We start from the raw sequence: 12087 nt of genomic DNA, 5'->3' as shown, positions 1-12087 counted from the left end.
CCTTCCTCCAGGGGATCTTCCTGAGCCAGGGATAGAACCCCAGTCTCTTATGTCTCTGGGAGTGTTCTTTACCCCTAGCACCCCCTGGGAAAGGCCCTTAGGAGAGAGGATCAAGAATGATGTCTCTCACTCATATGTGAGAATAAAATCCCATCCTTTTCCTTCTCATGTTGGAGCACAGGGCTCCATGAGGGGGTTCTAAATAGGACCTTTCCATAAATAAACACCCTGCCTCATTGGCTTGGCCTTAGACGTCTTGGATTTGGTTCCAAGTCAATTCATCAAAAGCCATCATTTTACCAAAAGTCAAGACACAATGACCAAATGAACAAGTGGGTCATTCTTTGAAGGATTAAGTTACTATATGACTAATGTGCCAGAGCTTACCAAACCTACTGACTTACCAAAAACTTTATTGTTGTTTTATGTATTTATTTCAACTTGTTACTTAACATACAATAATGCACATATTTAATGTATATAGTTTGACGAGTTTGGATATATAAACTGAGAAGACAATGTTATTTAGAGAACTCCAAGTCTTTTTTAAAATATTCCTTATTTATGGAGCCTGGTAGGCTTTGCAGTCCAGGAGAGATCTTCCAAAGTCGGACACGACTGAGGCTCTTTAGTTGCACATTTTCACTCTTAGTTGCATTGAGAAGGAATCCAGCAACCCACTCCAGTGTTCTTGCCTGGAAAATCCCAGGACGGGGAGCCAGAGTGGGCCACTGAACCACCAGAGAAGTCCCAATGCTTCGGACATGACTGAAGAGTTTAGCAGCAGTTAGCAGTAGCAGGATATATGTACAAAACCAAATGATACCATCACAATGTTCTTATTTGTTTGAAGAGAAACTACAACAAAATAATCTGTTTAAAATATTCTTTATTATTTATATTTTTTTTGAGAAAAGACAGGACAGGGTCTTTGCTGTGGTTGGAGAGATCTTCAAACAGTTACAAGAAATCTTGCAGCATGGGAATGGCACCCTGTTTTATTTTGCAGCAGATAACATTAGTTGCTGGAAGTTTGCATCCAGCTCCAGGTGTGACCAGTGTTCCAGCACCTAATCTCTGGGGCATTGGGGGAGAGAGCAGTTTCCCAGCCACTGAACCACCAGAGAAGTCCCAATGCTGTTATTTTTAAATCCAGAGTTTAATGCGGTTTTCTTTGGGCAAATTGGCATGGCCAAGGGCTGGAGAGAGCCAGTTCCATAAGGTTCTGGGCCTGGACACTCCCCCTCCCCATTCTTTAGTCCCTCCTTCCTCTGGGATAGGCAACTGGAGAAGACTCTCTTCCTCTGCCAGCAAATGATCCCCTCCCCACCCCAACCCCCAGCTACAACCCCAACCCCCAATTTGGCTGATGGCCTTCTCCTTCTCCTCACATACCCTTTCCTGGGTGGTTTCCACCTGGGAATTCCATTTGAAGAAGAAAGGCAAGGTCTTCCTGCTTCTCTTAAATAATGTGATTATCCTGCATCAGTGCTCAGGGACCACCCTCCTGGCTTGAGGCAGCACTCAACCAAGAGCCTTCTTTGCAGTATTAAATTAGCTGGAACCCAGGTTCTCCCCAGGATGTTGAAGGTGACAAAATATATCTGAAGGCCACATGATCAACTCTGAGCTGGGGAAGGAGGGCTAAGTTTTCCACCTCTGGGAGAGGGGAAATGTCTCACACTGGCCTAGACAGAGTTTCCTCTTGCATTTCCTCTACAGAGCCAGGAACTCCCCCTCCTGCTGGAGTGGTTTCCATCTGTGCCCCCACCCCACCCCGCATATCCTCCGCAAAAGGGAAGGTGGTGAACAGAACTGGGAGAGAACCAGATGAACACCCAGCTCCCTCTCCTCCATAAAGCCCTATGAGCAGCCCCTGTAAAAGTGGCCCTTGGGGTCCTTGCCTCTGGGAACACACTCTCCTTCCTTGGAGACTCAAGCGACCCGTCTTGCACATCTAGGTGGTCCCAGTGGTGCAGGGTGGGGGAAGGACGGGTGTTGGAGATGAGGGTGGAAGCGAATGGATGGGTCTCGGTACACCCCTCCTGGGCACCTGGGAAACTTCAGAGATGTGTGTGGCTTACTGATGGTGACTGTGGAGCAGCAGTTTCCATCAGATGCACTAACCCCATGTGACACACAGAACAAATATGCAGAGAATTCACTACTTTATTGAAAACACAGAAAACGGGCCCTAAAATAGTGGGTCAGTGACTCAGCATGTGTATGTAAGACACTTGGCAGGCACTTGGCGGGCCCTGTGTGCTTGATGCTGAGGTATCGGAACTTCAATCTGGCTCAAAGGCACTTTCGACAAAGCTGTCATGGAGACCATTCAAGAGGAAACGGGGCTACAGAAAGGCCACCGGTGGTAGGGGACCAGGCAAGGCCGTGAGGGCAGCCGGAGTGAATGGAGGCTGGTAGAATCCAGGGCAGAGGAGGCAGAAACAGAAGGGGTAAGGGCAGCATGGGCATCAAGGGTGGCACGGGTGGCATCAAGGGGGGCACGGAAGGCAAGGGCATCAGCTCCAGGGGCATCGGCTCCAGAGGGACCCAGACCCAATCCGGCTCCTGAACGAGGACGGTGTTGCAGGGTCCACCCCTGTTGCTGACCACACGGTGGGCCGGGAGCAGGGGCGGCGCATCTCTGAACCTCAGTGCTCTCTGACATTTCCTCCACCTGGTCCTTCTGTGATTAAACCACACCTCCAGTCAGAGAGAAAAAGGGGGCTGGGTTAGTACATGGACCAGTTAATGTCAGACAGGAAAAAACGGAGCAGGGAAATCTTGGTGACTTGAAGATGGGAAACTACACCAGGAGAAGAAGCTATTTCCTTCTGGTTAAAATTTTTTAGGACATTTACTTAAAGGCCCTCCCATCAGCCCCTACCCCCCACCCCCAGCAAGTGAGCACTGATGATGTGCCTGGCTCTGGACTGGCTTCTCGCCTTGTCTCTCCTCCCACCTATTACTATTCCTGCCACTAACGCCACTCACTAGGCAGGCGCACCTTCGTGGTGGGGGAAGTTGAGCACATGATAAAGTGGGTGCCTTTTAAAATCATACTGAGAGGAACGGGACCCATTTTGAATGACCCATCTTTGGTGCACAGTAAATAATCAATAGGCACGGGCTGGGTTTGTAAATAAAAGCTGTCCTCAGGGACTGCTGTGACGGTTATAGAGACGGAGCTGGTGTTGCCAGTGAGGTTTGGTCGTGGGGGCCCAGGGACTCTGTGGCTCGTCTGCTGACACCAGTGGAGTGGAAGCCCTGGACACAGCCTCAGTACCAGACTGCAGATCAGAGAGGTTTAGACTGCTGCTGCTTAGTGGCTTCAGTCCGTCCGACTCTGGGCGACCCTATGGACTGCAGCCTGCCAGGCTCCTCTGTCCGTGAAACAAAGTCGGCCCAAAGTGACTAACATTCTTAAAATCTCGGCCGGCCAAGAGATGGCGGGGAGGACGCAACCACTGTTGCCTTTCTCAGCTCTGCACTCTCCACCCTGCCCCGCCCTCCAAATTTGCCCAGGCTCAGGACCCAGTCAGCTCCTTCTGCTCTGGGTGCGGCTGCAGGACCTTGGACCAGAGTCTCTCATGCCCAGCACAGCCCTGCTCTCTAGGTGCTGCCTCTCAACCAGGAGAGCCTCATTGTCCCCTCAGGATTAAGGCAAGAGCATGCAACCTGCATATTAGGAAGAGAATTGATAAACACGTGGGTCAGGATTCACAAAATGGCTCCTTCCGAAATATGAGCCAACTTTCAACAACTGAAAGAAAAACCTGTGCTGTGGGTGCCACTGCTCCCTCAGCATCCCACTTGTTGGAATTACATCATATTTAATGTTTTTGGATGTTTTCACTCTGCAAGTTTTACATGAAACCAAAGGCCTCCTCTCTCTATCGCCTCATTTTTCCTCTCCCATCTTAGTATCTGGGCCCTTCTGATGCATGAATAGGTAGTCTTAAGGAGCCACATTAATAGAGCTCATTTTGGAGGCGGGGGGATAGAGTGTACCAGGGATCAAATCTGCATAAAGATAAACAAAATGCAAAACTGGCTAACTGAAGTGCTGGTGGCTACTACTTCCATATTCCCAGTACTGCTTTCATAGAGTAACTCTTGCTGTATGTGAAAACAAGGGGAGGTGTGCATTAAATATTTCTTTGGGAAATTCGTGCCATAGAATTTGGAAATAGATGGGAACATTCTCTCTTTTCCCTTATTTGTTTCCTGTGGGTCCTGTTCCCCTTCAGAACTCCATTAAGAGACCACTATGTAAACCCTGGAGAAGCATGTCACCAGGTTTTCTTCCCAGTGAACTTGCTTTGTCTTCATGAGAGAGCAGAGGCCTGGGCCTCCCAAGCCCTGGCCAGACCTGACTGTGAGCCCAGCCCTGGCCCTAGGGCTCCCAGCCTTGCTTTGCAGACCCCCACCCCCACCCCCACCCGCACCCCCACCCCAACCAGGTCTGCAGCCCGCATCCATCACTGCCCTCACACAGGGACTCTGCAGCAAAGCAAATAATAAAACCTTCCTGATTTTTCTTCCTTCCTTTCTTAATTTTATACTTTAAAAAAATATTCCCTTGATACAACTTACTCTGTTCAAAGAACAAATATTCAGTTTCTGTGCCTGGAGGTACCAAGTAGTCATTACCATCTAGGTAAATGGGCAAGTACTTCAAATTAACACAAGTAATGTTAACACAAATTAACACAAGTCCATGGTTGAGAGCCATGGACCATGGGCCATCAGAGAGAAATTCTTCAAAACCAATCCCTGAAAATAGTATGAAAAGGGCAGAAAAAAATCCTTAGACATTAGAAATTGCTCAAAATAATATTCACTCATACATCGGGTAGTTTCATAATGTTGCATATATGCAGTATCTCCAATAAATATAGTAATAGTGTCCAATTTTCTCAAACTCACCTTTCTAGGTCAGTGGAAATTTACTCAACTTTTTAAAATATATATATTTAGACAAATTCCTAAGGGTTGCAAACCTTTCCTTCATCTCCATCATAATGCACAACCTACTTTGTTAGCAATGTTTTCAGGCTGCACTTCAAACAATTTGAGAAAATTAAAATTTACAGCTGAAACTCTACACTGTTGTGAGTGTGAGTATGTGTGTGCTCAGTTGTGTCTGACTCTTTGCAACCCCACAGAGCCTGCCAGGCTCCTCTGTCCACGGTATTTTCCAGGCAAGAATACTGAAGCAGGTTGCCATTTCCTACTCCAGGAGGTCTTCCTAAAATAGGGATGGACCCCACGTCTCTTGTGTCTCCTGCGTTGCTCTACCAAACACACAAAAACAACAGCAGGAGGATCCGGCACTTGGGATTTTAAATCATGCCCCTCCCCATCAGTCTCAGCTAAACTAAACGTACATTTGTTGCTCATATGTTGCGTCCTGAGGTGAATTATTCCCTTACCCAAATGCCTGAATATTTGAAAATTCACTCCTTGCAGAAAGAGCTCATGCCTGGCTTAAATATTTTAAATAATTTACTATACTTGGACCCCTTGCATGCTTAGTCGCTCAGTCGTGTCTGACGCTTTGTGACCCCATGGACTGTAGCCCACCAGGCTCCTCTGTCCATGGGGATTCTCCAGGCAAGAATATTGGAGTGAGTTGCCACTCAAGGGGTGGACCCCCTTAAAACCCAGCTATTTGGTGCATTAATTTAAATAATTCCCAAGTCAGACTCAGTCCCAACATGAGTCCACAGAGAATTGCCCCCTAAAGGAAATCAGTGTTAGAAAGAGTTTACTTTACTGAAGAGGTATCTATTCTGGCCCCAAAGTCCCAGAAGTTCCAATCTTATTTCCCAAACATAATGAAGGCTACAAAAACAAACCAATCTGAGAATGTCCAGGATAAGGTATCCAGTTCCTGAAGTGGGTTTTAGAATGGCTGTTACGCCAAACTGCTTTTTTTTGTTTACTCACCAGTATTCTATGTTCAGTCACTCCCATGCATCTTGCAAGCTCCTGTCTGAGGGGGAATAATTACAAATATTCAGCATTTGACATTATGCATGAAATGAAATATATGTTGTACATTTCTCACTATTTAAGATATTTACTCAGAGAGTAGCCAAGATAACAGCATAAGAAAACTCTGAGCTTACTTCCTCCCTTGGGCACACCAAAATTACAACTATATACAGAGAAGCTATTGATGAGAATGACCTGAAAGATGAGCAGACAAGATCTTCCACAGCTACAGATATAAAGAAGGAGACACAATAAGATGGACAGGAAGGGTGGAGAAGGGGTATAGTCAAGACTCACACCCACAGGTCAGCAACCCATATGTCCTGGGCTTAGTCACTCAGCTGTGTCCCACTCTTTGGGACGCCATGGACTGGATCCCACCAGGCTCCTCTGTCCATGGGGATTCTCCAGGCAAGAAAACTGGATTGGATTGCCAAGCCCTCCAACCCAGGGAGTCAAACCCAACCTGCATTGCAGGTGGAGTCAAATCCAGGCCACCAGGCAACCATTGGAGGATGGATTCTCCAGTAACCATCTGAGGCCAGTCCAGGGGCAAAACCAATACACAGGAGGATAATTATAATTGAAGAGATTCACCACAAGAAGCAAGGTGTCTGAGCACACTAGATTTCCTAGCCTGGGGTCCTGAGCTGGGAAGATAAGCCCTCAGAACATTTGGCTTTGAAGACCAGCAGGGCTTCCTTTCAGGAGACCAGGAGCTGTGAGAAACTGAGACTCCACTCTGAAAGGGTGAACCCAAAGTCTCACATGCTCCGGGACCCAGGGCAGAAGCAGTGATTTGAAAGGAGCCTCGATCAGACCTACCTGTTGATCTGGAGAATCTCCTAAAGAGGCAAGAAACAACTACAGCTCACCCTGGGGACACAGATGCTGGCAGCAGCCATTTTAAGGTGTTTGTTGGACCGTGAGCACTCTGCTGCTGGCAAGGGCCAGTTTGAAATCCTCCCTCTAGATTATTAGTACTGTGACCCAGCCCTCCCCCCAGTCTATTGGCACTAATCCTGGCACACCCCAAACCAAGCCGCTAGCCAGGCAGGGTCACAGCCTCACTCAGCAACAAGTCATTTGCCATAGGAGCTTCTGAGTCCCCAGTCACCCAAGAACCACGCTTGCCCACCAGAGGTCCCAGGACCCAGCCCCAAACACCGGTGGGCCAGCAGCCTATGCACTAGGCAATGCCTGGTAACCACCAGACCAGGGGTCCACCCATGGTACTCAGCCCACCACAATGGAAGGGCTCATACAGCCCATATAGAAAGCACTCCTGGAGCATATAGCTCTGATGACCAGAGGAAGTGACAGAGTGTATTTAATGTGACCAAAGGGGGAAAATCTACAGCAAAGAATACTCTACCTGGAAAAGCTATCATTCAGAGTTGAAGAAGAGATAAAGACTTTTAGAGACAAGTAAAGCTAAGTGTTCAACACCACTAAACATGATTTACAAGAAATATTAAAGGAACTTCTCTAAGCAAAAAAGAAAAGGCTATTAACACAAATAAGAAAAGAATAAAAAGTAAAGTTATAAGCTTTTACACAGCAAAGGAAGCCATAAAGAAAACGAAAGTCCATAGGTTTACAAAACAGAACAAAGTATTCATGAATGATGCAATTGACAAGAGCTAAATTTTCAAAATATGCAAACAGCTCATACAACTCAATAACAATGACAAAACAACTCAATCAAAAAATGAGAAGACCTAAATTGACATTTCTCCAAAGAAGACATGTGTGCGTGTGTGGGCACATATGTGCTCTATCGTGTCCAACTCATTGTGAATGTATGGGACTGTAGCCTGTCAGGCTTCTCTGTGCATGGAATCTCCAAGACAAGAATCCATGGGGTCACAAAGAGTTGGACACAAAGGTGCACACACACAGACGTGTCTTCTTTGGAGAAATCTCTGTTTTGGTCTTCTGCCCCTTTTTTGATTGGGTTGGGTTTTTGTTGCTGTTGTTATTAAGTTGTATGAGCTATTTCTGTAGTTTTTAAATTATGCCCAGATATTTTTTCAAAGAAGACATATAGATGGCCATCAAGCACATGAAAAGATTCTCAACACTGCTTATCAAACATCTGGGCATATATCTAGAAAAGAGCAAAATTCTAATTAAAAAAGATACACATACACCAATGTTCATAATGGCACTGTTTACAACAGCTAAAACATGGAAGCACTCTAAGTGTTCATCAACAGATGAATGGATAAAGATGTTGTATGTGTACACAATGGAATATTACTCAGCCATAAAAAGAAGGAAATTCTGCCATTTGTAACCATGTGGGTGGACCTGGATAGTATTAGACAAAGTGAATTAATTCCAACAAAGACAAACATTATAAGATATCACTTTACATGCAGAATCACAAAACAGTACAAATGAACTTTTTTACAAAACAGAAACAGATTCACAGAGGTAGAAAACAAATTTATGGTTTCTGAGGAGGGGGAATAAGTTGGGAGTATGGGATTAACAGATGCACACTACCATATATAAAATAGATTAAAAAAGAAGGATTTACTGTATAGCACAGGGAAGGTTATTCATTATCATATAATAAACTGTAATGGAAAAGAATGTGAAAAAGAATACATATACAAACATATGTATATGTAAGCATAACCGAATACACTAGCTATATAAACCTCATGGTAACCACAAACCAAAAATCTATAATGGACACACATACAACAAAAGAGAAAGGAATCCAAACATAACACTAAAGAAAGCCATCAAATCACAAAGGAAGAGAGCAAAGAAGAAGAAAAGAACAAAAAGAAAAGAATTAACAAAATGGCAGTAAATATATACCTACCAATAATTACTTTAAATATACATGGAATAAATGCTTCAATTAAAAGACACAGAGTGGCTGACTGGACACAGAAACAAATCCCACATACACGCTGCCTACAGGAGTCTCCCTGCTGATCTAAATACTCAGACAAAAAGTGAGAGGATGCAAAAAAGGTATCCCATGCAAATGTAAATCAAAAGAAAGCTGGGATAGGAACACTTGTATCAGATAAACTAGTCTTTCAAACAGAGACCATAACAAGAGACAGACATTACATAATTAACATAGAATCAACTCAAGAAGATGTAACAACTATAAATATATAGACACCCAACATAAGAGCACCTAAAATACATACAGTAGGTACTAACAAACATAAAGGAGAAACTGACAGTAAACATGATATTCAGGACTGTGACACCCCACTTACATCACCGGACAGATCATCCAGACAGAAAATCAATAAGGAAACACTGATCTCAAATGACATATTAGACTTAATGGACTGATAGAGCATCCCATCCAAAAGCAGCAGAATACACGTTGACATTTTAGGAATGTCGACATTTTAGGAATCAATAAACTAAGGTGGACTGGAATGGGTGAATTTAGCTTGGATGACCATTATATCTACTACTGTGGGCAGGAATCCCTTAAAAGAAATGGAGTAGCCATCATAGTCAACAAAGGAGTCCGAAAGGAAGTACGTGGATGAAATCTCAAAAACGACAGAATGATCTCCGTTTGTTTCCAAGGCAAACCATTCAATATCACAGTAATCCAAGTCTATGCCCTGACCAGTAATGCTGAAGAAGCTGAAGTTGAACAGTTCTATGAAGAACTACAAGACCTTCTAGAACTAACACCCAAAAAAAGATGTCCTTTTCATTATAAGGGACTGGAATGCAAAAGTGGAAAGTCAAGAAATACCTGGAGTAACAGGCAAATTTGGCCTTGGAGTACAGAATGAAGCAGGGCAAAGGCTAACAGAGTTTTGTCAAGACAATGCACTGGTCATAGCAAACACCCTCTTCCAACAACACAAAAGAAGACTCTACACATGGACATCACCAGATGGGCAATACTGAAATCAGACTGATTATATTCTTTGCAGCAGAGGAGTTCTATACAGTCAGCAGAAACAAGACTGGGAGCTGACTGTGGCACAGACCATAAACTCCTTATTGGCACATTCAGACTTAAATTGAAGAGAGTAGGGAAAAGCACTACACCATTCAGATATGACCTAAATTAAATCCCTTACAATTATACAGTGGAAGTGACAAATAGATTCAAGGGATTAGATCTGATAGACAGAGTGCCTGAAGATCTATGGACAGAGGTTCATGATATTGTACAGGAAGGAGGGATCAAGACCATCCCCAAGGGAAAAAAAATGAAAAAGGCAAAGTGGTTGTCTGAGGAGGCCTTAGAAACAGCTATGAAAAGAAGAGAAGTGAAAGGCAAAGGAGAAAAGGAAAGATATACCCATTTGAATGCAGAGTTCCAAAGAATAGCAAGGAGAGATAAGAAAGACTTCCTCAGCAATCAATGCAAAGAAATAGAGGAAAACAATAGAATGGGAAAAACTAGAGCTCTCTTCAAGAAAATTAGATGGGGCGGTCCTAAGATGGTGGAGGAATAGGACTGGGAGACCACTTTCTCCCCCACAAATTCATTGAAATAACATTCGAGCGCTGAGCAAATTCCACAGAACAACTTCTGAATGCTGGCAGAGGACATCAGGCACCCAGAAAAGCAGACCATTGTCTTCAAAAGGAGGTAGGACAAAATATAAAAGATAAAAAGAGAGACAAAAGAGGTAGGGACGTAGATCCGTCAAGGGAAGGGAGTCTTAAAAAAGAGAGGTTTCCAAACATCAGGAAATACTCTCTCTGGTGGGTCTGTGGGGAGCCTTGGAATCTCAGAGGGCAAAATAACAGGGAAAAAAAATAAATAATTAAAACCCACAGATTACGTGCCCAACAGCAACTCCCAGTGGTGCGACAGCCCAGAGGCTCGCATCCCCCACCAGCAAGCAGCGGAGGGACAGGGAGAGGTGGATGGCATTGCTTAGGATAAGGACCAGGCCTGAATGCCCTGAGGGCAATCTGAGGGAACTAGCTTGAGATAGCAACCCAGACTGTGGGATAGTTATCCTGTGATCCTGCAAAAAGCCCTAACCACCTCTAGGCAAGCTCACAGAACAAAGGACTGAGCAGAGCTAGCTGGCTGTGGACCAGTCCATACCCCACTGGAGACAGGCAGGCGAGGGCAGCCAGAGCTGGAACGGGGCAATCGCAGCCTCAGAGAGGCATCCTATACCAAACTGCAAGCAGATTTCATTGCTAACCAAGACTTCTTGGGATTGTGGATGGTCGACATGCACCGGGAGGGTCGCAGCCAGAGATCAGCTTCCCAGAAGAGAGAAGGCGCGCCCGTTGTACACCCAAAAAACCGAGCGGCTGGGACAGAGGAGGGGATAAGTCACAGCCTTCAACTGGGGGCGACTACGCGCGCCAAGGACCTGGTCACCTGAGCTGCTCGGACCTGGGACGGGCGCAAAAGCAGGCCCAACCAAGTCTGCGCCTTTGCAGAGTACCCGAGAACCTGAACCTGAGCAGCTTAGACCTGGGAAGTGCATGCAAACCAGGGCCCGCATCAGACAGTTCCTGGCAAAGAAACCTAGAGTCTGAACAGTGTAGACTGGGAAAGCACACACGCCGTGAGCGGAGCAAACCCAGTGTGGCTTAATAACTGAACACACGCAGTGATATTTGTTTGCAGTGTTCCTCCCTCCCCAAAGCACGACTGAACAAGCGAGCCTAAAAAAAAAGTGACCACCACTGCACCCCTTGTATCAGGGCGGAAATTAGACACTGAAGAGACCAGCAAACAGAAGAAGCTAACATAAACAGAGGGAACCACTTTGGAAGTGGCAGGTGCAATAGATTAAAATCCTGTAGTTAGCACCGATATATAGGAAGGGGCCTATCCATAGACAGTGAGAAGTACAAGCCAGACCAAGAAACTATCTGAAAATGAACTGACCCCACACTGTCCACAACAGCTCCAGGGAAAGTCTTAGATATATTTTTACTTTTATCATTTTTAAATTAAAAAAATTTTTTTGTTTCATTTTATTTTAATTTTATTATTTTACTTTTTTTGTTATTTTTAAGTCCCCATTACTCGTTTAATTTTCATTTTTATAACCTACTATTACCTTAGGGGAAAAAAAAAAGAAAGGCCCTATTTTTAAA

At 44.8% G+C, this 12087-nt stretch overlaps 1 protein-coding gene across 1 annotated transcript in view; it reads right to left on the bottom strand.

The window, feature by feature from the left end:
- Positions 1-2151: 2151 nt before the first annotated feature.
- The window catches only part of LOC138986515 (rhox homeobox family member 2-like), a 28211-nt gene continuing 18275 nt past the window's right edge, over positions 2152-12087 (bottom strand). Inside the window, exons 3-4 of the mRNA XM_070366658.1 lie at positions 5956-6001; positions 2152-2706 (exon numbers count right to left, since the gene is read on the bottom strand). Coding sequence (XP_070222759.1) covers positions 2323-2706; positions 5956-6001 — 430 coding nt within the window. The 3' untranslated portion in view covers positions 2152-2322. The remainder of the gene's footprint in view (positions 2707-5955; positions 6002-12087) is intronic.

Source organism: Bos mutus, chromosome X, assembly GCF_027580195.1.
Source record: "Bos mutus isolate GX-2022 chromosome X, NWIPB_WYAK_1.1, whole genome shotgun sequence".
Lineage (NCBI taxonomy): Eukaryota > Metazoa > Chordata > Mammalia > Artiodactyla > Bovidae > Bos > Bos mutus.
The sequence above is the reverse complement of the archived record's forward strand: the minus strand, read 5'-3'. Positions and strand labels throughout refer to the sequence as shown.